Genomic DNA, 24,554 nt, shown 5'->3' with positions numbered 1-24,554 from the left:
ACATCTTCATTCTTTTAGACAGCGGGTTCGTAGATTCATATCGTTTAAGGATATTTTCTCTTTCTTTTAATATCGTAGAAAGGGTATTCGGGGGAATTCCATACTTCAACGCTATATCTTTCTTCTTCATGTTTGGATTTCTATCTACATCATTAATAAGATTAATTTTATCTTCCAAGTTGAGAGTTTTTAATTTTCGCTTCGACATCTTTAGAGGTAAACACTTCTTCCACACAATTTCTAACAGCAAATCACAAGCATAAACCTTGTTCAGACCAGAAAAATTTTTATTCTTTCCCCACAGGTGTTATTCCTTTATCTCACACTGAAAACAACTTTATCATTCACAGGTGTTACTAATCCCTTTCTCCCACTCTGACTAAACTTGTTCTGACCAGTTGAGTCTATTGTGTGTGTGTTGCAAAGAAAGGAGCAAGATATCAACTCCTAGGTTTCTTTTTCTTGCTTTAAAAGATCCAGCAATCTTTTTAAAAAAAATCGAGTTAAAGGGAGTAAAATTCGAGTAATCGAGAATAATGAATATGAAATTGAAGATAAAAGGGTCGGGATCTCATAAAAAATTCAAGTTATAGTAATAGAGTTATTGTACTTCGAGTTATAGCGAATTGACTGTATTTTGTAAGCAGAAATAGTACAAAGTTCATTTTACTAAAGCTCATACTATGTTTAATTTATTATTTTTATCTGAATTCATTTTAACAAGCTTTATTTTGTTCAGCTTGATTTATATGGCTCTTTGCAATAAGCCTTCCCTACTCAAGGCTCATAGTGAAGAGCCTGAAATAAATCCAAATTAGCAAACTGAGATATGAATACGAAATTTTCTAATTAACCTTAACGTATTTAGGTTCATTGCGATAATAAAATGTCAGGATCTTTACTATGTACAAATACTGGAAATTTTTTCAATTAACCTTCCACATTGAAGAATGACAGCATTGTCTTGCAAAAGATTTACCAATGACATATAAATATTTTCAAACTTGAAAACTAATTTAAAATATTGATCAAATTATGGAATACTGCATTTAATTTCATATAATATTTTAAGTTTAATATTTTCTAATTCATAAACCATATTACAGACATATAGGGGTTCTCAAAAGTGTTCATACACTCATAACTTCCAATGAAATAGGGCTCTATTCATTAATTAAAATGAATATTTCGGAATGCTTACGTTTCGGAATGGTTAAGATCTTTAATATATTTTTAATAAAACTGCTTGAAATATTTTGAAAACAAAGCAACAATTTATATCAATTCTGAAATATTCATTTTAATTAATGAATAGAGTAAGTAAAAGGTGACTATGGCACATTAAATCTCTCAGGTTACAAAGTCCTCCATGATCCCATAACAAATCATCACCTGTGGGGGTACTGAATTGGAGATTCATCGTTCCCTGGTTCATCAAAATTATGATCTGTGGATCTATGAAAGGATCCGCTCAATAAACGTGTGTGACGTATGGGTGTGGTAGAAGTCGAATTCTTGGCCATAGATGGGCCACTGGAAAACAAGAACAACGCAACCCCTCTTCCTTAATGGCCGACAACAACAACAATGAATAGAGCAATATTTTATTCAAAGTTGTAAGAGCATGAACACTATTGAGAGCCACTTTATATTTAAATTGTTTTTAAACGAGTGATCAAAATTTACACGATGGTATATAGTTTTCTCAAAACATGTTAAAGGTAAAAACTTATAATTTTTTTAATAATGAATAAAAAATGTTGTTGCAATGATTTATCAAATAATTAATCTTGTAAAAGTTAACAAATGGTAAAAAAAATTTTGTTACCTGTAACAGTGATAATTAGTACTATCTAAAGAACTGTGACTTTGAGATGGTATACTTGAATCAGTAGGGCAGCCAGAATCGTAAGAATATGTTGAGAGTGCATGTTCAGACCGTGACGAAAAACCATGCTGAAATTCAATCAAAAAACAATCAAGAGACATGCTCTTAAAATTTGGTACTTATCAGTTAAATGGGTACCAGACCAAAATCACAACATCAAAATGTTCTCAGAAATTTAAAGTACTTAGTATAATTAAAACTAGCCTCCCATTTTTTTTCTACCTGTCTCATTTTATTTAAGTGAAGTTAATAAAATTCAAATAAAGAATTTGCTGATGCATTACTGATATATTGATGACTTATAGCTGGTTGTCTGTTAGCTTTGTCTGGCAAGCAAATCAACAAATAAGTACCCAAACTTATAATTACACTAGAAAATACGAAAATTCATTGAGATGGCTCTGGGCTGCAGTGCCAAGAAGAAAAATTCCTTACTCACATATTTTAAATAATTATAAAAGATCTTTTTACTGTCGATAAATATGATAATATGAACGAAAAGGAAATTATTAGGTCAATATACTAAATACACGAAAACATAAAATTTGTAAAAAGGATAATTTTTATCCTAAAATGGAAGAAAGAGACTTAAAAAAATTCCTCTGATTAGATAAAAAAAATTAATTAAAAACTAAATTAAGATAATTCACAAAATTAAAATTATTATAAAATACTGATGACACCCGGTGGCTGAGTGGTAGTGCTTTGCGCTCCCGTGCCACAGGTCCTGAGTTTGATCCTCGGGATGGGCAAGGTTGACTCAGCCTTTCATCCCATCAGTGGGTCGTTGAATGATTACCAAGCATGCTTGGGAACTAAACACTGGGGGTTTTGCGTTCAGCTGACCACCTAACCGGAACATCTGCTCCTGCACCCCAGAGCCCAAGGTCAAGAAAACAGAGATGCGCACAGTAGGCCTTGGCCCTCTATGGGCTATCGCGTCACTGAGTTTAGTTTAGTATAAAATACTGATTAATATATTAAAGTGATTCTATTTTTATTTTAGTTAAATGGTTATAAGAACATTTTATTAGGTGAAAGACTACAACTCAAGTAGTGAAATATCTTTCAAATAAATAAACTGTAAAAAATAAAAAAAAATATTATGAAAATTGAACAAAAGTATAAGAACATTAATTTGTTTTAATAAACACTTAACTTTAAAAAAAATATCATACCATCTTTTTAATTTTCTTTTTAAAATTGCACAGCATATGAATATTTTTTGTATCATATTCATACAATAGATTTAGGTCTATAGCTTAATAAGTTCACTTTCAACCTGATGTGCTAAAGGAAATATCAGAAGTTACTTTAAAGTTAACCTGATAACTTAACACTGACAGTGGAAATCAAATCTAAACAACATTAGTGATAGGGTAGTTACAAAAAATTAGTTTAGTAACAAAAAAATTAGTAATAGGGGTCTTTATGAAATCCTCTTATTAAAGATAATATGAAAAAGAAATGTTTGTAATTGGGATTAAATGTATATTTTTATAGCACAAGTATCAGAAACAAATATAGAGCAACGAATTCAGAATAACGAAAAGAAAAAAAAAGTGCAAGATGCAAGAGATGAGAAATTTGAAACTTATTTTAAAAATATAAGTTAGTATACAAGGAAAAAGAAAACCTACAGTTGAAAAAGCCTTTCTTTTTCACCTGATGCATGACAATTGCTATTTATACATTTATGTTAATGTTACAAAGATATTTATGAAAATCTTTGAGGAAAATCTAAGATACATAATCAAAGTTTTTTGAAAAAACAGACCTAGGAATTTTGTATAATTAGTAATATCTTCTAAAAGTTATAAACTATCAATTACTTACATAAATAATTTGAATAAAATTCAGAAAAAATTTATAACTGTAAATTGTAACTAACTTAATTTTGGAATTTATTTAATTAAGATCAATATTAATTTTTGGTACATTGAATGGAAAAATTCCAAAATAAAAATATATGACAAAGACTTCAATTCAAAAGTAAGACAAATTATTTGTTATTACTCTTATTTTTTCTTTTCCTGGGCTTGGCATACATGCAGTTTGAGTAGAGGCAGATTTCTGGAACATAGGCTTTTGTATATTTTTGGCCTAGAATGAAAAATAAAATTAGTCTAGAATAATAAAAAAAGAATAAAATAAAAATTAGACAATGCAAAGTGAAACTAAAAATTTGCAAAGATTTTAATATTTATTTTGAAGGAAAAAAAATAGGAATACAACAGTAACTTGATAATTTCAACAAAAATACAGTTTAAATTTACTAAAAGTGTACATTGTGAAAAGGAAAAATAAATAAATAAAGAAGATTAGAATTTTTTGCAATAGATTACAGTTCCCAATTTTCTCCCATAAAAAATGTATCTAATGTGATAGTTTTGGCTACATGCATTTATATCTTACAAAATGTGATGATTTTTATACATTATTCACTTTCAATGGTGTAAAAAAATTACCAATGAACTCTTTGCTTTATTTTTTATAAAAAAGCAAATGAATTTTTAAAGTATTGAAGACAAAAATAAATAAAATATTAAAAGAAAAATATTCAGTAAGAAATTTTTACTTATGAAACATTAAAATAAATCTTCTGTAAACTTACACTTATTTTAGCAGAGGTCTGAGTTGAGGTTGACTCTTTTCTAATTTCTCCATTTTCAGGATCATGTATACTTTGTTTTAATGCCTTTAAAAAAAGGACAATCACAAATTCAAAACAAATTATTTACAATCAATAATTATTACATATAATAATTATAATACTAAGAACAGAATAGGAATACATTGAAGAGATTACAAAGTGAATTACACAGTGAAATCATTTGAACTTTGAACACTTGAGTATGGTTTATATTAGAACATAAAAGGATTAGCTTGTAAAATAAACTATACTTGATAATAAGATTGGATGTTTACACTGACAAATGTTGCAGTTTTACAAAAATTTAAAGTTCATTAAAAATTAAAAATTTAAACCTTCAAAACCATTGAAGTAGATGAAAGTGATTATTTTACTAAAAAAAGAATTCCATTTAAAACTCATGATTGTTTTTAATACAATATGAATGAATAAGTAATCATGGTAATAAAAATTCCCACTTTCTTGCCTTTGTAGAATAAAAGAAGATCATTTTTATCCTATCAAAGCAAATTCAGCATGTTTTGAGAGGGAAAAAATGCCTGTTTTGAAGCATATTGGGCCTCATCTACTTGCTAAATTGTAAGCATAGCTAAGGTTAACTAGTAATTTTGTGAAAAAACGTCTGTCTTGAAAGGTTTGTCTTGTTGTTTGCTACTATAAGATAACCTGGTAAATTGTTAGAATAGCTAACATTAAATGGAACGACTTGGTATAAAAATAATTCCTTTAGAAAAAAGTGAAGCAGCTAGGGTGGGTAGGAACAATTGGAATGATTATCACATTACTGCATGCCGATATTACTGTTATCAACTGGTATTACAAGTCATAAAACATCAAGACAGTTTTGAAACATGAATTACTCAAAAACTTAATGCACACTTCACCCCTCCCCCCAAAAAAGAGAATTTAAAAAGACTATTAAAAGCTTATTTCTATTTTAAATAAAATGAGACAAATACAAGCATAATGTAAAATTAAAAAAAATTTAAATAATAATACCTGCAGTTTCGAAAGAGATAGTACATCACTATTTTGAGGTTTTTGCCAGACAGTTTTCTGGTTAGCAGCGTTATAGTAATAAAAGCGAGATGATTTGGGGTCAAATATTTCCCACCATAGATTGTCATCAGACTTTTTTCTGCAATAGACAGAACGGAAATAAATTAATTTTAAATTAATCACTAATAATAAAAACAAAGATTAACTCTACCTANAATAAAAGCGAGATGATTTGGGGTCAAATATTTCCCACCATAGATTGTCATCAGACTTTTTTCTGCAATAGACAGAACGGAAATAAATTAATTTTAAATCAATCACTAAAAATAAAAACAAAGATTAACTCTACCTAAGACATATAAAGGGAAAAAAATCAATTTACAATTATTCATTTACAATATAATTGCACTAAATCCAGCTTCATTTAGTCTTAAATAGAAAATTTATAAAGTTTCTAAAAATTGCACATAAAAAAATTTTAAATAAAAAACCTAAATTTTCATAATATGGAAATAAAACTATAATTTAGACCAAAATCGAAGCAAAATTGCGAAATTAATTATTGAGAAATAAATTCAGACCGAAGAACTCAAAAAATATAAAGCAATTATTAAAATGACATAAAGCAATACTCTTTTGTATACTATCTTAAATTATAATATTAAATTAGACAGAAAACATAAAATTATTAATATATTTATTTAAAAAAAAAAAATTTTTAAAAAATAAAAAAAACGGAGAAGTATAAAGAAATACAAATATATAGAAAATACAAATGAACATAGAGGTAATTCAATAAATAAAATGATAACATAAATTTTAAATAAATCACTAATATGAATTTTAAATAAATAAGTGACAAAAAATTTAAGTATTGTACTAAAAGCTTGTTTAAATAATACAAAACTTGAAATAGACATTAGTTTTCCTTTTTTTCATAACATTTATTACAAAAGTTTAAAACATATCTTTGTAATCTTTGTGTAGTGTAAAAAAGAAATTATTACTTACATTAAAGCCCCAGGAGGTGGACACCAAACACATTCTCCAGTGAACATGTTCACAAATATTTCTTCTTTTGTACATGGTTCTAATATTGTAAACCATTCAATTCTAAAAATATAAAAGAAAAAAATATTACAGTTAGGATAGAGCCAAAATGAATTTCTAGTTTTGGAGAATGCAAAATTTTGAACATCAAAATTATCAGCATTAAATTTAAAATTATTTAAGTACTGAATTATTACTAAATTCATAAGTAAATTCGCTCTTAAATTATTAAATATTGAATACATAGATTGTATATAATTTTGCAAAAAAACATTTTCTAACAGATTTTTCATAAATAAATGTAAAATTAAAAAAAAAGCTATTTTTAAAAAAAATAAAATATTACAATTTGAATAATGATAATCTCTCAAAACATTTAAATCTAAAATTAGTAATTATAATGAAATGCATTATCCAATCAACAGCAAATATGTGAATAACTCGACAATATGCTGTGCATAAAGCATATGCGAACGCATTAATCTGTGAAGTGACACACGCAGGAAACTCTTATTTTCCCTGAGTCTTAATTTTACTCTTCATTGTTTTTAAAAGTAAACACAATAATAAAAAAAATATGGTTAAAACAGAAATGAAGAGAAACTTTAACACATAGTATGAAATCAGGTGAATGTTATCGCTCATTAAATAGTAAACTAACTACTTTCAAGCATATAAAACTAGTATTCATTATGCTATAATTGTACACATTCTCTCTTTATTACATAGGTAAGTGTATAGATTTGTTACATGTCTGTGTCACCTTTTATTTTCAAATTAGGTGCAGCAAATGGATGCAATAAAGTATAGATAAATTTGCATTACTCTAATCAAAATTATATTAACTACCTAGATTGGATAACCTGAATTATTTTTCATTATTTATCAACTACATTATCGTTCTCATTTTTGTGTGAATGTGTTCACTCTACAACAGTATTGGTTTTTAAGCAATAATTTTGATATTTCTTCACTTAAAATTATTCGAAAATATCAACCAATTATTAATTTTGCTTTCTCGAAGTTTTTGACTTAATGAAATATTGTATTATTCTAGTTGATGCTATTTCACTTTCCCTACTTTTATCTAATTTCTTGTTTCTTATTTTGTTTAAATAATTATCATTTCCTTAGGGAATGAATTTTTTCATAGCTCTTAAACATAATAAAACAATGGCTAGTATTTATATTATATTATTACAGTTACTTGGAATTGACATAGTATTTTTAATGCCATACATTGATGTAATTTCATTAATAATATAAGAAAGTGAGAAAAGTTATAATCACGTAAGGACAGATTCTAAAAATAAAACAAATAAAAAACCCTGTTAATTTCAAGAGGAATTATATAGTTTAGAGAAAACAATTTAGAATTAATCAGCGAAAATAAGTATATCGTAGATCATTTTAAACCGGTAGAAAAACTTAAGAGTAATGAAAAATTCAGAACAGTAATACTTTTTGGAATCCATCATCCACACAAATATCACTTCATTAAAAGTATGGATTCATTAACATCAAATTATAAATTAAAATAAGTTCATTTCATAAACTGCAAAACAGAGAAACTGAAAGTACGTATTCATATTTATTAATTTAACAGTTGCCACCTCTGATCTATTTAAAAAAATAATAACAATGAAAATCCCTTATTTCGATCGAGTTGATTAAAAGAAAAAATATACGCATCAAATTCATTTATGAAAATTAATAAATATTAAGGAATAGAAATTAGTAAAAGAAATACATTTTGTGACAAATGGCTGCCAAAATTTAGGAGTTTGTTTGAGAAATGCCTGCCACAGTAAACGAACGCTTGCATTTAGAGGTTAAAAGCGAATTTCGTAACCCAAAGCTTCTCTCAACCAATCACATCTAGTTTATTCTTTGCTATCCCGTAGTGCGCTAAAGTGAAATTCGTTTTGTCAAATTGTGACATTTTGTAAGTAGAACGTGCATTTTTTTTTCCTCTTCGTCTTTTAAATAGAAATTATACTTTGTTTCAAGAAGATCACTGCATTTGTTTATATCTCTGGAGTGACAGGTAAAGTTGTTTAATTTTATTTATGGTTTTTGCCCTTCATACAATTTATTCATTGGTTTCTTTATAAAATCGCAAAATATAAATTCTGTTTAAAATTTAAACATTTTCACGAATTCTATGTTCTATGTATTTTTATTTTGTAATTACAAGAATAAATTACTTAAAATTTATTGAAGATTATTAGGCTGGAATGTTTAAATGAATTATCAACTTTTAAGTCAATGCGATATTTTAATGAACATACACGTGCTTTTATTTTTACTAAAATGTGACTTCTAGACTTTCTACCCTGCTTTTGGATAAAGCATAGATTGTTTGGTTAAAAATATCAGAAACTAAAGAAAATATAGAATAATTTAATTAGGTATGATACCTACTCAGGGTTGGCAAGGTTTAGGACAGGATGGAGTAATCCACGGTTTAAACCGTTTCTGTCTTAAACTGTCCAAAACCCTTTTATTCAAATTATGTCCCAATTTTATCTGAACAATAACATATTGATAATTAAATATACTAGAGAATGTTTGTTTTTAGAAGTATAATGTTCTATTAATCTTGTTTGACTCTTCTATTTAAACATTAAACAAAAGAAGATTAATCGAGTTCAATTGGTTCTCTTAGCATTGGATAGTACATAACTGAAGATTGACCTTGCCATACAGGTTAAGCTATTAAGGACTAAGTGCTTGGTTAGTCATAAACAGGTTTATTTATCTATACTACTATTCAAGAATACTTTTATTTCATCCATGTTCAATTCTTTTAGTATAGTGGTGATACATCATCAGTGTCAGTAACTGAAACTGATGTTATGCCCTTCAAAACTGTTAATACATTTTTCAGTTATTTTGTATTTCCAATTTTAATTAATATATTTATATTTAAAAACAATTTTTATTAAATAGATATCTTTTTTATCATCCTGTGATGATGCAGAAATTATAAAATTTTTTAAGAAAAATATTGTGAAAAATAAAAGAATTATTATAAAAGAAATATTGTGAAAAATGAATTTTATACTTTTTTAACAAATTTATTATTTTTAATATTGCATTATTTATCTTTATGCATAAACATAATTTATCAGTATTAAAAGCATATTTATATTTAAAGGATAAGATATTCACTTTTGTTGTTCAATGAATTGTGGAGCTTCAAAAATTATAAACTTTTTCTTATTATATTATTTTCCTTTACTAGGGTAAAGTAAATTGTATAAAAAATATCAAATATTTATTGATATATGTAATTATTATGTGTATAATGGTTACACATATAGAATTTTTACCTTTTACCAAAGTTCAAGGTTTTGGACGCTTTAAGACAGTAAAACCCCTGTGTCCTGTTCAAAACCCCAACCCTGATTAAAGGATAAAAAAATATAATAATAATTATTTGATATTTTAATTGACAAAACAAAAAATAATTTGTATTCCATAATATCTTTAATAATCTGAATATTGTGATTCTTATACATACGATTTTAAAATCGCATAACGCAATTCTCGAAGTAAGTTTTTCTTGAATTAGTTCATGTAAGGGTGTGATATTCTTTAGTAAGTAATTTAACTAAAAATGTGAGTTCAAAATTTTTTTATATTTCATAAATTATCATTATTTATTGATTTTATGATTAAGTATAGGTAATTAAAAAATATACAGTACAGAACCCGCTATCCGGAAAACCAAAACACCGGAACGAAATTCGATAAATTTTCCTGCCATTTAAAAAAAGAAAATATTTTTTTTTCCTCATAAGATTTTTCTTTCTTTTTTGAAAGATGTTTACCATACCATCATTTTAGAAATAATCATTACTGTATTACTTCATCGTTTTTTCTTCTTTTTAAGATTATTTCCAAATAAAAATTTTTTTTTGTTCGGTTTAACAATAAAAAAAACGGCTTTATGTAGCTATTCAGAAACGGAATAGCGATGGTCCCGATCGTTCCGGATAATCGGTTCCCTACTGTATATAAGAATGAAAATTTAGAAATACCTTTTGCATGTTATGTTAAAGTTTTTCTGAGTATTCATACTTTAACAGTATCTAATTATGATAGTATTAGTATGATATTATGTAATTTGTAGTTGTTATTTTTAATTTTTTCTTACTTGCAAGTATGTTAAAAAGCTCATATATTAGTCAAAAGAAACTTGCCACTCTTAATATAAACATGTGTTTATGTAAGTGAATGTAAGTAGGTCTAGAATGTAGTATGTAAGTAGGTCTAAAATATGAAAAAGTTGATAAAAGATTTTAAGGAAGAAAAAAAAAGCCGATATTCTCTAAATCTAAATAAAAACCAGAGAGTATCTATACTGTTACAGGAAACAGTGTCTTTTTTGTAAACACATGCAGTTTAAATTTTTTTTTTTTCCAAATTTTTTAATAAAATATTGAGCGAATTTGTATTTACATAGTTTGAAATCAGGTGATTATCCACACTTCTCGTTTAACGTTTAGTCATGTGAAGTCTTGAAAAATCAGTGAAAAATTATTGGCAAGACTATATAACACCACTCTATGTTATAAAAGAATATTTTTAAATTAAAAAAATAGAAGTTTAACAAAATACACTTAAGTAATAAAAAACCAATAAAATTTTTTTGACAATTTTGTAGACATAATGCCAACTTGAATGTCATTATAGTTAATAGTTTAAAGACTAACAATTTTCAGAAATTAGTATACCGTACTATCTTATAACGAGTGCAAAAGGACAGCAATATTTATTAGTTACAGCTGAGTGATTGTTAAAAAAATTGTTCTAAGTTCTTAGATACTTATTAATTTATAGAGTGCTTAGATAGTTTCTATTTAACTGTTCTAAAAAAAAATTTATTATTATTGTTCTTTGGGTAAGAGGTAAGATTCATGATCCAAAAGACGTTGTCAACATCAAAAAGGAATTTATTTTTTCAAGTACTTCCGATTTCTTTGTTAAATCATGGCTATTATAAGCAAATTCAAATCTTTGCAAGTAAAGTTTTTTTTTTTTTTTTTTTTGCGATTTCTATTTTGCATATGAAGTGAACTAGAATAATAAAATGTAAGGTTCAATGTTGAAGTTTTTAATTAAGTTTATTTTTAATTATGGCTTCTTACTATAAGTATTCTGAAAAAAAATTTTTTGCTCTTTTTCTTTCAGGTAGAATATAGAGACAACCATGCCATCTGTCCAAAGAGGAGCCCGTAGGCCTGACCAGCAGTTGTACATTCCAGGTAGAGGTTTGCTAAGTAAAGGTTCAAAGTCTGAAGAAGTTGTTCCAGTTGCTGAAAAGAAATCTAATTTACAAAGTGTCAGTAGTAAGCAAGTCAATTCTGCCTGTTGTGAAGGTTTCACTGGTGCAAGTAATTTAAAAAGGCCTTTAAAAACTAGAAGACCAGATATTCAAGTTTATGTTCCTAAAGCTAAACTGTTGGCTTCACGAGTAAATGAATTTTCACATTCCTCATTGAATATCTTATCTCAGGGAGAAAAAGAAAGTCAAGAGGTGAAGGCATCGAGTTCTTGCTGTAATAGTCAAAATTCACCTGATGTAAAAATCATAAAACAGCACTTAAAAATAGAAGATAATTCTGCTGATAGTGACAAGCAGTATGTAGACTTTCCTACTCAGAAATCAACATCGTGGGCAGACCACGTCGAAGAATATTTATCTAATTCAATTCAATTGAATGAAGAGTTGGTAGACGATTCACTTGATGCAGACAGATCTAAAGAAAGTAATTTGGTGAGCAATGTTGATTGTTTGGAAAGTGTTTATTCGTCTGGATATAGTTCATCAAGCAATGAAGATTTAAAGTTTATGGAACCTAAAACAAGCGATTTTAATGAAGTTGATTCTCCTCACAGTATTCTAAGACAGAACCAGGAGAACTCTGAATTTAACTCTTTGGTTCAAGGTAAACATGATATTGAAGAGATGGTAAAATCTGAAGGTGGTGTTTGTGATGAGCAGATAGCTTTTTTGGAAAAGTTGCTGGCTGGTGATAAACCAATTAAAATTAAGAAAAGCCTTCTAGCTCAAATACTGCCTTGTGAAGCACCTCTCTTTCCTGTGAGAGTGGAGGATGAAGAAAAGATTAGAAGGAGAGAAGAGATTCTTGATCGCCAAATAGCTTTCTTTGACAAGTTGGCAGCTAAGGCTAAATCGGCTGAGCCTAAGGAAAGAGTTTCTGTTCCAGTAGTGCCTCGTGAAGCACCACTTTTCCCTGGGAGAGAGAATGGGGATTTTCCTCAGATACTTGAAAAACGTGAGCATATTGTTGAACAGCAGATAGACACATTTGACAAAATGCTTGTTAAACCTGGAAGTGAAAGGAGTCAGAAGACTAATGTATTTCAAAGGCTAGAAATACCTAACAGTTTTGCTAATCCTAAAATGAACACGGTTCCGTATCAAGAGCTACCCCTCAATGTACCGTATACTGAATTGGATCACATCTTTTGTGCACCTGAAGATTTGAATTCACATTATTCTCCAGCTACTTTGGACAATGATTTATACACTGAAGTATCTCTACCCTTTAATGCGCAATGTACTAAATTCGAACACACCTTTTGTGCACTTGAAAATTTGAATTCATATCATTCTCCAGTTACTTTCAATGCTGATTTATACACTGAAGTATCTCTACCATTCAGTGTGTCATCTTCTGAATTAGATCACTCTTTTTGTGCACCCGGATGTTCATATTCACCGGAATCTCTAGTTTCTTTGGATGCTGATTTGTACATTCCACCACCTCTACCTCTTAATAGGCCACGTTCTAAAGTAGACCATAACTTTCCTGCACCTGAATATCTGAAGTCTTATTCGCTTCCTTTGGATGATTTTTATGCGCCGGCACCTCGGCCTCTGACTTAGAAAGTAAAAGGTAATATTTACCTTAATTTTTTTTTTACATAAAAATAATACATTTATCCTATTTGTTGCATTTTGGGTGGTATGTCCTTTTTATGATTTATTTTAAATGCTATGGCATGTAAGAACACTTACTGTAGAGGTTTGCATTTTGTGAATGTTTTTACAAACTTTATATTTAAGTAAAGACAAGTTTTACAAATTGAAACTTAATGATTGACCTGGTTTACAATGGTATCGACCCCCGCTGAGCCAAATAGAAAAGTGTTCTGTAAATACAAAATAATAAATCCAGATAAAACAATATACATCAAGATTTAGAGGATTTTAATAAATACTGGATCTTTTATTTTCATTCATAAATTAAAAAAAATTTACACATGTTTCTCAGTAATTTTTTTTTTGCACGAAGACTATTCTTAGAGTATGGTCTTTTTTTCTCTATAATATTATATCACTTTAAAGGTTGAATAGGCATTAGCAACTCAGTTTTTCTATGCTAGTGACATTCTAGTTGCCATACAAGTCCTTGAGAAAGCTTTGGACCTCATCTGCTATATCATATCAAGTTAAAATTTCACTCTCCTGCATCGGTTTTTATGGGTTATAATTACACAACCGCTTCACGGACATCTAGTTTCTGCTACTTGCTACACTGGTTACAGAATGTTAGGCTTTAAACTGATATGGAAGATTAGGTTCAACGTAAAACATTACAAAGACCTGGTGTTGTCAGTTTTTCTACCTTTACAGGATGGGTGATTAACAAAATCTTGTATTTTTTATAAACAATTATGCCTTTTTTTTTTTATAAAAGAAAAATATACCTTATTTTTGGGATTGCCCTCATAGAATTCCTAGCACAGTTAAACATTTATGAACCAGATGTTTTAATCCAATTTTTTAAGGTTTCAGAAATAAGTTTGTTGTCCTGGTCAGAATCTAAGATTATGTGTCACTATTCCTTGAATTTAAATTTTATCATAGTTTCCTTTTGATTTAATGTCCTTATTAAACATTAAAAAGTTAGAAGAATATTAACATAAAGGTGTAGTTGTTAAAATACCTTTAAATATATTTGGCGCATTGCTGAAAAATAGTAGCAGACTAAGTTATTGGTTTGTTCAGTATTTGTCTAAAATCAGTAGGTACATCCCTAATTATTAAATTTTTTGGGATTCATTCTATCTTTATTTTTGTCAAAGAAGCAGTTTTTTTTTCATGTGCTTAAAAGTTTGATATTTTTATCAGAAAAACTGGTAGCAGTTCGTAATTTTTTACCACTCAATTTCCGTACAATAGTTTTGGTTGATGATTAATAAGGTTTACACTAAATTTAAAAATAGATATGTATGACAATGTTATAATGTACTAGTTTTCAATAATATTTTTAAGCAAGACGCTTAACATTTATTAGAAAAAAATGACATTAGAGATCTTAATGTTTGCTGCTTATGGCTAATTAAATTGAAGTGAGAAATAAATTTTTTGTGTGTGTGTGTGTATGTGGCAGATCTGTTTAAATAAATTTTGTGGTTGTTGCTATTTTACTTTCATTTATCAGGAAAATTAATTTAAATTTTTTATCCTTAGGAAAGTTTATTAGGGAGGGTCATTTGAATAAAGGCGATGATAAGCACCCCTCAAGAAAAGTCTCAAAGCGCTTCAGTAAGAAGGAGCTCCAAGTACAGTTATGAAGCTGTTATCAGATGGTGTTATTATTCTACATATAACAGCTGTGGCTTTAAGATTTGTATCAATAACTGAATGCCCAACATTAGCAATAAGTGATTTGTTATAAATTTAATGTTTGTATTCGCAGCATAACTTGCAATTCTACTTTGTATTAAAATATTGTAAATCTTTGTATATTGAAACAATAAAAGACTTGAGAGTATTTTGTGTACCAGTATTTTTAATCTGGCGAGCATTTTTAAATCTACAAATGTTAATTGTTTTGTTATATAGAAATGTATAGCAGTCATATTTGAGACTATCAGAAAGTAATACTGAATATATTCTTAAATATGTTCATTTAAAGTTTATGGCAGATAAACATAACTTTGGGCCAAGGTGATATGTGGCTTTTGGGCATTATAGCCTTCTGCTCTTCAACCTCAAAGTAAATAAGAATAAACTTCATGGTCAGCTATGGTAATTTTATATTCTGTAATTCAAGCTGATTTCAATTAACTTTTAAAAAACATCTAGATCTTACAATTTTTTTTATTTAAAAAGAACTATTCTTTATCAAGGGTATATTCAAAAGTTTCATTACAAGGATTTGTGTTTCAAAGTCTTATTTAAAAGTTTACAGATATATAAGCAAAAATTTAATATTTATAAAAAAACATTACAAATTTATTTTACACATAGAAAGCTGAAGTCTCTCAATTATTATGTGTGTTTTATTCTTCAATAGTTACACTTAAAATTTGTAATCAACGAGATGTCAAGTTGGCTCGAAGATTTTTAATCTGAGCGCAAGCTTTATGGAATTTTTTGAGCCATAAATTGCCAAAGATACAAGCGTAGTATGTAACGTTCCGGATTTTCTGGTAAAAAAGATATTTTCCCTGATTTTTGTGAGCGTTGAACATATAATTTTCTACATGCACATATACTGAATATCCAAAGATTCAGATTTTCCAAGCTGGAGATTTTTGCGCTAATTTACAGGATTCTACGAAACTTGAGGCTGTCAATTCACAGAATCCTGCAAATCTTTCACCAAGTTTGTTTTGAAGCTTTCATACAATTCCATTAATGTTATTCTTCTTTTTTTGCTTTAATTTTAATACCCTTATTATTATGCCAGAGTTCTTGTTCATATGGTTCTGAAGTTTTTTTATGCAGGTTTGTAAAAGTGATGTAACTAATTTTTGACAACATGAGACTAGAAGAAAAATTTGCAAATGTCAGGATTCAATCAGAATTGCAGTGACAAAAAGAAATGTGTAAAATTGATTAAGTAAAAAGTTATAGCAAGAAATGATCAACATCAAACAGTACGAGTCCATCTACAAATGAAGATTTTGTTGTAGATTCCCATTTGAAATTATTAAATCAATATATGTTCTTTTTTGGCTGAATAAATCAAATCAAGTGATTAATAATAATATTTTTAATATAATATTACATGATGATAAATTCATATTTTTTATTTTATTTTGGTTAAACTTTTCGTCCAAAAAGATTCTTAACACTCACAATATTGAAATTTAATATTGCATTTTTATCAAAAGTTGAACAATATATTAAATATTTTTAAAAAAAGGCATTAAAGTAAAACAAGATGAAAAATTACAGATATGTAACATTCAAATGTATGATATTTTGTGCAAACCATCCCTTTTGTCTCAATAAATAGGTTCATTTACGAAAAGTCTATTTTCAAGTAGTGTCAGCCAGCAAGAAAAAAAATTTCTGATATTTCTTATTTTTTTGTGATAAGATACAGGAGGAAAAAGAAGAAAAACATGGCAGTCATGCTTAATATTAAAAGAAATATAAAATTACATGTTTTTATTAAAGTGAGAAAGTGTGGGAATAATTTTTATTATAAACATGTTTAAAATAATGATGTTTATAAATATATTTAAGTTTATGTCAGTGTTTAATTACTTTAAAATTTAAATACCAAATAAAATAACTTGAATTTAAAAACATTAGAACCAATCTCTCACATAAGTAACATTTTTTCATAATGAGGGAATGATAGTAAAAAGCATATTTTTTTGCTTTTTTAAATTTATACCCGTAAATAAAATTAAAAAATATATTGTTGTATATTATGTTATATATTCTTATATTATGTTACATATTCTTAAATTATCTTATAAGAGAAAATTAGAACACTTATAGCATTTTTAGAAAATAAATTCACTTCATAAATTACAAAAATACCATTCTTTCACAATGAGGGAATAAGAAAATAAGCATTATTTGCTTCTAAGGATAATTCCCTCAAATAAAAGTAAAGTAACTATAGATGTTTTTTAACTACCCTGTCAGTAAAAATCACTTATCAATACATTTTTAGAAAAAACTTTACTTCATAAATTTAAATGAGGGAATGAGAATGTCAGCTTAAAATTTATCCAAATTGCTAATTCATCTCTCTTGTTATACACTGAAGAACTTCTCAATCAACTGAAATTCATTTTATAGTTTTTTCAGAACATATTTTTAGAACTTGTGCACTATTTTTATCCAAATATTAATGTAACTTATTTGAATAGCTATAAGTAAAAGAATGATAGCATTTATGAGTTAAAAATTTTTTTGCTAAATAAAAAAAGTCATTTAAAGACCAAAAATTTAATTTAATGCACATAAGCAATCTTACAAGTGTTAATTTTAAAAGTTAAACAAGAAAAGTATAGGTATTTCAATGTGAAATAATGTTTTTAGTTTTTATAGGTAGTAAGAGTTTTGAATGACGAAATGAGATTTTATAGATTTGAAAATTGAACAAAAATATTAATTAAAAAAAAAAAAGACTTCCAAACTTATGATATAACATAATAAAGACATCTTCAAACTATACATTGAACTTATTCTTTTTTCTATAGAAAAACTTAAATAAATATTCTTTTACATCATTTTAACCTATTTGCTGAGAATTTTAGTGATAGGTCACTGGTCCAAGAGACAATTATTTCATGGTGGTTCATGTCAAATTTATTTATCTCAGACCGACGGACCACCATTAATTTCAAGTCTTACTTCATTTAAACTGTATTTATGTGTGTAAGATTTATTCACTTTTTGATGCCTCTCTCCAGAATGTAGACTAAAATGTTTATTAAAAGAATATTTACTGGTGAAAGATTTATTGCACAAACTGCATGAATAAGGTTTTTCTCCAATATGAATAAGAAAGTGTTCATTTAAACTGATTTTCCATTTAAATGTTTTATCACATACACTGCATGAATAACGTTTTTCTCCACTATGAACAAGAGAATGACTATTTAACCCAGATTTAAATGAGAATGTTTTACCACACACATTGCACGAATATGGCTTTTCTCCAGTATGAACAATACAATGTTTATCTAAACTACCTTTAAGAGAGAATGTTTTATCACACACACTGCATGAATAAGGTTTCTCTCCAGTATGAACAATGTAATGTTTATTTAAATTGCCTTTACGAGAGAATGTTTTATCACACACACTACATAAATACGACTTTTCCTTTTTTTCCCTAGAAATCGAATGAACAAGATAATGTTCTCTTAAATGAGCTTTCTGTGAGAATGTTTTATCACATACACTGCATGAATAAGGCTTCTTTCCAGTATGAATAATATAATGTCTATTTAAAACTCCTTTACGAGAGAAAGGTTTATTACACACATGACATGAATATGGCTTTTCCCTAGAATGAATAAAATAATGTTCTGATAAATGAGTTTTCTGTGAGAATGTTTTATCACATATATTGCATGAATAAGGTTTTTCTCCAGTATGGACAAGAGAGTGTTTAATTAAATTTCCTTTTTCTCTAAATATTTTATTGCATACAGTGCATGAATGAGTCTTCTCAGTATGAAAAACATTGTTCTTTAATTTACACTTTTTTGTATCCATTATGCATAAATAAAGCTTTTTACCGTTAGGAATAGTGATTACCTTTCTAAGTGAACAGACTGCATAAATAAGCCTGTTCTCCAGAATGTAAAAGATTAAAGTTTCTTAAAATTGCTTTTCTCAGTCAATGATTTTTCACATACGCTTTATAAATAAGGCCTCTCAACTGTAAGACAAGTAGAGATTTTAAATTAGATCTAATTGTGAAAGATATATACACATTTGTTTCCTTTATTATTGAAGGAAGCTTTATTCAGAGTCCTTACACTGGATAATATAGTAGACTGCAGTCAAGTTAATACAGTTATTTCCAATATTAAACACAATTCAAGAGAATGAATGCATTAATTAGGAATAAACAAATACATGAGAGAGAATTCATTTACGTGCACAGAAACCTTACTTGTTGACAGAAACACTAATGTTATCGAAATCGAATATTATCATAAAGTTTCGGTAAGCTTTGTGCTGTTTATTTTTACCCGCTTCGTTCCATGGAGTTCCATTTGGTGTCGGTGGCCGAGGACATCTACTTATTCATCAGCCGTTTTTATTTTTTAATGGGCCCTGGGCCTGTCTTTGGGTGCCCTTTATGAGTAATTTTTATAAATAAAAAAAAGTTTAATTTTGATTAATTTTTTAAAAATTATTTTATTTTAATGATGAAAACCAAATACATTATTGTGAAAGCTTTAATACATTATTCGTATAGAAAGTTTAACGTAACAATACTTTTCGTACTTTTTAAGAGGCAAAGTCTTCTGTCACATCATTAAAATCAATTTCCTGTAAGACATCATATTTAATGCTCATGATTGACAAATGATTCAATCTTTCTTAAATCAATAAATAAGAAAGAACACTAGGAGACAATAGTCCAATGCTTTGAAACTTTTTGTTTTTCAAGCACTGTTCGTTGAAGCACTTTTTTCACATCGGAAATCAAAATTTAAAAACTAATTGTACTACTGAACTTCAAATTATGTTTTTCAGTTAAAAGAGAGATAATTTTAAAAATTTGGTTAGAATATTATAAAAAAATATTCTCCCTAAAATAACATAAAAATATCCTGAACTAAAATAGAAGAAATGAGATCATTGCTTCACCAATTTGCGGTAAAGTTTAAATTCCTTCAAATTTCTGTTTCTTATTTTTAAACTACTGATATTCCTTTAATTTACAGTCAAAAACTTCTTTTAATAATCTCCTAAAAGCATAGAAATGTTAGCTAAACAAACTATTAAAATATTAAAAGCTATTTTTGAATCAATTATAATTTGAATCAAGGTTGAAGATTAAATTTTTTATAAAGGATAGGATTTTTTATTATTTACAATACCTAATAATTTTTTTAAACAAACTTGTTTTTCATTCCCCTTTTTTACCATTTATTTACATGTCTTTATTAAAGAGCCACACGTCTCATCAATAATTATTGATGAGACGTATGGCTGAACCAATTATTTCTTTTAATATTTCATCTCAGTCTTTCTCACTCATTAACACTTTTTCTTTTAAGAATCAGTTAGGATGGAGAAAAAAAAAATTTGTGTGATGAATCCTTTGACTTTTTAGGGGCCCATTAGGCTCATCCTTAAAAACGGCTCTGTCATTACAAGATGCCATGCTCACAAAGGTTAGAGAACTCGCCACTACGCAGTTCCACTTATAGTCTTCCATATGACTTTCATGAAGTCACCTCCTCACTTTATAATAACACAAGAGTCTTAATCGGCTATGCTGCGCCAAACACTTGGAAGTAATTGCAGGGTTATTTAGCATTATTGTCAATTGTGGTACTGCGATAATTTCCAAATATTGAAATAAACTTTTTTTTTTAAATATATCCTGATAAGGAACATATGATTTGATACTTCTAACTTGGATGGAAAGTGTTATTTCACATTACTGTCAAATAGTTGATTACCCCGATAATGTCAAAATATTAACTTTAACTTTTCTAGTAAACTTTTTAGTTTTTTCCTAATCTAATGCTGAACACTTGGTCGAAATTTGAGAATTTTTATTTCTTTTTTGTAGCAGACTTTTACTTAGCAAGACTTTCAATTCGAGTCCATAATTAATTCAATTCAGTCCCATAATTAAATGAAACTTTTTAGTTTTTATTTATCTTATAAAGAAGATAAGACCCAAGATTGAGACTTCTATCTTGGTGGAAACGTTATCTAGCATACCTGTCAACGTTATTTAGCATTACACTCTAATTAGAGAATGACTTGATTTTTTTTTTATCTTTTTGTTTTCGTTGTTCCCTTTACTTGATAAGAAACACCAGGTACCGTGGAACCGGGGAGGGGGGCAGAGTTGACTGTAGCATTAAAATTTTTCACTATACTCGTGTATTTAAATTTACGATTAAAACAAATAGGTATTTGTTAGAGTCCGAATTCTGAAAAAAAATCTCTATTTCAAGCGAGCGTTATTTTCTTGATGTAAACTGCTTTTAAATCATCGCTTATTCATCCCTTACACGCACAAGAATTATATAGCCATAGAATTTAAAAGGAAAAAAAAAATGAACATTGAAACAGAATAAAAAAAACATAACGTAAAATTTTTTTCAAAATTTTTCTTTTCATAAGACTTTTCGTGCTTAAAAAAATAACCTGCATTTTTTTTAAAATAACAAATGATTATTCAGTTTGAATTCTTATACGGGAAAGTATTTGATGATATAATTTAATAATACATCGGGTTATCGAAATTCATTTAAAGACTCCATCAAAAATAACGATAAAGAATTATATACATTTAGGATTCCAAATTAATATTTAAGCAATTAAAAATCAAAGGAAGGCCATCGAAAGTTGACAAATCACTGTTGAAGAAGGAGAGTGCACTACAATTACTAAGCCTGTTTTGTTTGGTTGTAAATTTTTTTCGTCTTTTGTGATGAAAGACGGTGATTGGAAAAACTTTCCAAGTGTCTACCAGCAATCAAGCAAGTTTGAATTTCTTGTACACTCACTCACTAAGTGATTTATCACACTTCGGAAGCTTTTTTTTCTTTCCTGATTTAAATTTTTATTTGCGAATCCTATTATGCTGTTGTTGTTAATTTACGTCGCACTAGAGCTGCGCAATGGGCTATTGGCGACGGTCTGGGAAACATCCCGGAGGATGATCCGAAGACATGCCATCACAATTTTGATCCTCTGCGGAGGGTATGCACCCCCGCTTCGGTAGCCCGATGACCTGCGCGAAGTCGAGCACTTTACGGTAGCACAGTTTACCCACGTCAAATNATTATGCTGGAACCAGCAAAGATTTATGGTAGTATATGCTGGTATTTTAGCTGGTACATAGCATTATATGCTTGTCTAGCAAACAAATTCCAGCAAAAATTTTAACCTGGGTAACGAGGACCAATACCGCACACCCTCGGTCCCTACGCAGACTGATCCAAGTGATCACCCACCCGCACACTGACAGTAGCCAGTGACGCTTGACTTCGATGATCTGCTGGGAACCGTGTCTTAACGATCAGTTCACTGCGGGACGAATCCTATTATACATTTATTTTTGTCTTAAATTTTCACAAAGTTTTTCAAAATATACGTTAAGGGATGTCTTTTCGGAACTTCCAGTAATCGAGGCTTAATTTCATCTGACGAACATAAAATGGCTACTTCCAGAAATTTAGACTAAAATTTACTAAATTAACTATCATCGAATTTACAAATAAATAAATAAAGCTGAAAAATTAAACAAAAGCTTTTTAGTCGCCAAAATTTATGTATACATTTCATTTTCTCTTAATATTTATCAATTGCATATAACCATTGATTGTATATAATCATTTCATGCATCAAAATTTTAAATTTAATATAACAAAGAATACCAGAGGCACGAAGAAAATACAAATAAATAAAATAAAGGTTGCAAATTATTTAGCAACAAAATTTAGATTATGCATATATTATTGTAAAACACATATTACATGCATATCTTTAAATCCTTTTATTTTATTTTATAATCGGCGTTGAATAGCCGTTGGTATTATAAAGATCAATATTGTTCAACTCCGTGTCACTGACACGTCCATAATTTTGCGAGGAGCGCACAATGGAACCATATCAGGCTTCAGTGTGCGGCCTATAATTCATTTATAATTTTGCAACTTCTAGTTGTTTAGCACATTTCAGCAATAAATCTGACCAAGTTTCACATTTATAGCATAATATGAAGAGGGGAGCCGCGATGGGTCAGGGGATAGCACGTTCACCTCCCAATGAGGTGAACCAGGTTCGTTTCCCAGCGATGGCTGGTCGATACGAATTCCTCTCCATGTAGCGCAACGCAAATGCTGGTTAGTTCCATCAAAAAAAGTCCTCCACGAAGGCAAATTTCTCCCAATACTAGATACAGGAGTTTCCTTATCTTCTGGATTGGGTTCAAAATTACAAGGCTACGGTGTTGAACATTAGTTGTAGTAAACCCAAAAATTCGGTCTATTTATCTGAAAAAGAAAATTAGTTTCATCCAGTTAACTTAAATCATTATAAAAACAATTTCTAATATTTTAAAACCTGCCACTATTATTGTAAATATGACTTTCTTACTAATAATTTTTTTTTCTTTTAGGTTCCAATACTTCCAAGTTTCAACAGGTAGACGGAAACAGTATTTAAAATAATTTTGTTGATTTGTAAGAAAAATGAAATTTTAGTTTTAAATAAAAGTAATTTGAATTTCAGCTGACTAATTATTTAAATTTGCAGTTTTATAGCTTTAAAAATTCAAGCACCTTAGACAACTATCTTCCAAAAATATCAGTTCACACAAATAATTTTTCCTTACAGTAGAATTTAGATAACTGTTATTTCAAGATGATTTAATTCAATCTATTAAAATTACAGAAGAATTATGCATCTGAAACTTTCTTTTATAGCTTAACAAAAGAAGCAATTACTATCGAAGGTTTAATATTAAAAACGTTAGGTTGATAAATGAAGATCTCTACTAGTGAAAAAACGTAATGATATGCATTATTCTTCATACAATACATATAATATCTTTATATCTATTATATTCCTTATATCGTGAGGGCAAAAAATTAATTAACTAGGTGAACCGTATAACACCTCACGTTTGGGAATTATTACCTTCGTAAGAATTTAAAAAAATAGCTTTAGGTTGAGCTATATAAGCCTGAAGTTAAAAATGTCGCATCTTATAGGTTGATAAATTAATACTTCTAAATATACAAAAATATGTATTTAAGGTTACGAAATAATAACCTAAGGTAGAACACGGAACACATGACGTTAATAAAAAATAACCTTTCCAAGTGTCAAAAAATACATTTGAGGTTGATTTATAATAACCAAAAGTGTAAAATGGCCAAGGGCGGCGCCAGTAGGGGGTCAGGGGGGGCTGGAGCACCCCCGTCGGGTATGGCCAGCCCCTCCATCGGGAAAAATTT

General features: G+C 28.4%; 3 protein-coding genes across 3 annotated transcripts in view; 1 reads left to right on the top strand and 2 right to left on the bottom strand.

The window, feature by feature from the left end:
* LOC107447446 (rho GTPase-activating protein 39) overlaps positions 1–8,199 on the bottom strand; it is a 34,515-nt gene extending 26,316 nt beyond the window's left edge. Inside the window, exons 1-6 of the mRNA XM_016062367.3 lie at positions 8,052–8,199; positions 6,552–6,653; positions 5,541–5,679; positions 4,503–4,586; positions 3,905–3,991; positions 1,829–1,956 (exon numbers count right to left, since the gene is read on the bottom strand). Coding sequence (XP_015917853.1) covers positions 1,829–1,956; positions 3,905–3,991; positions 4,503–4,586; positions 5,541–5,679; positions 6,552–6,653; positions 8,052–8,068 — 557 coding nt within the window. The 5' untranslated portion in view covers positions 8,069–8,199. The remainder of the gene's footprint in view (positions 1–1,828; positions 1,957–3,904; positions 3,992–4,502; positions 4,587–5,540; positions 5,680–6,551; positions 6,654–8,051) is intronic.
* A 225-nt stretch (positions 8,200–8,424) lies between these two features.
* LOC107447445 (uncharacterized) lies at positions 8,425–15,406 on the top strand. Its single transcript, XM_016062366.3, has 3 exons — positions 8,425–8,637; positions 11,790–13,522; positions 15,103–15,406. The coding sequence occupies exon 2, from the start codon at positions 11,809–11,811 to the stop codon at positions 13,510–13,512; it is 1,704 nt and encodes a 567-aa protein (XP_015917852.1). The 5' UTR covers positions 8,425–8,637; positions 11,790–11,808; the 3' UTR covers positions 13,513–13,522; positions 15,103–15,406.
* Positions 15,407–16,615: 1,209 nt separating this feature from the next.
* LOC139425354 (zinc finger protein 83-like) lies at positions 16,616–19,638 on the bottom strand. The gene has a single exon (XM_071179645.1). The coding sequence runs from the start codon at positions 19,105–19,107 to the stop codon at positions 18,202–18,204; it is 906 nt and encodes a 301-aa protein (XP_071035746.1). The 5' UTR covers positions 19,108–19,638; the 3' UTR covers positions 16,616–18,201.
* Positions 19,639–24,554: the final 4,916 nt, after the last annotated feature.

This window comes from Parasteatoda tepidariorum, chromosome 4 (assembly GCF_043381705.1).
Source record: "Parasteatoda tepidariorum isolate YZ-2023 chromosome 4, CAS_Ptep_4.0, whole genome shotgun sequence".
NCBI classification, from domain to species: domain Eukaryota; kingdom Metazoa; phylum Arthropoda; class Arachnida; order Araneae; family Theridiidae; genus Parasteatoda; species Parasteatoda tepidariorum.
Note: the sequence above shows the minus strand (reverse complement) of the source record. Positions and strands in the feature narration are given on the sequence as shown.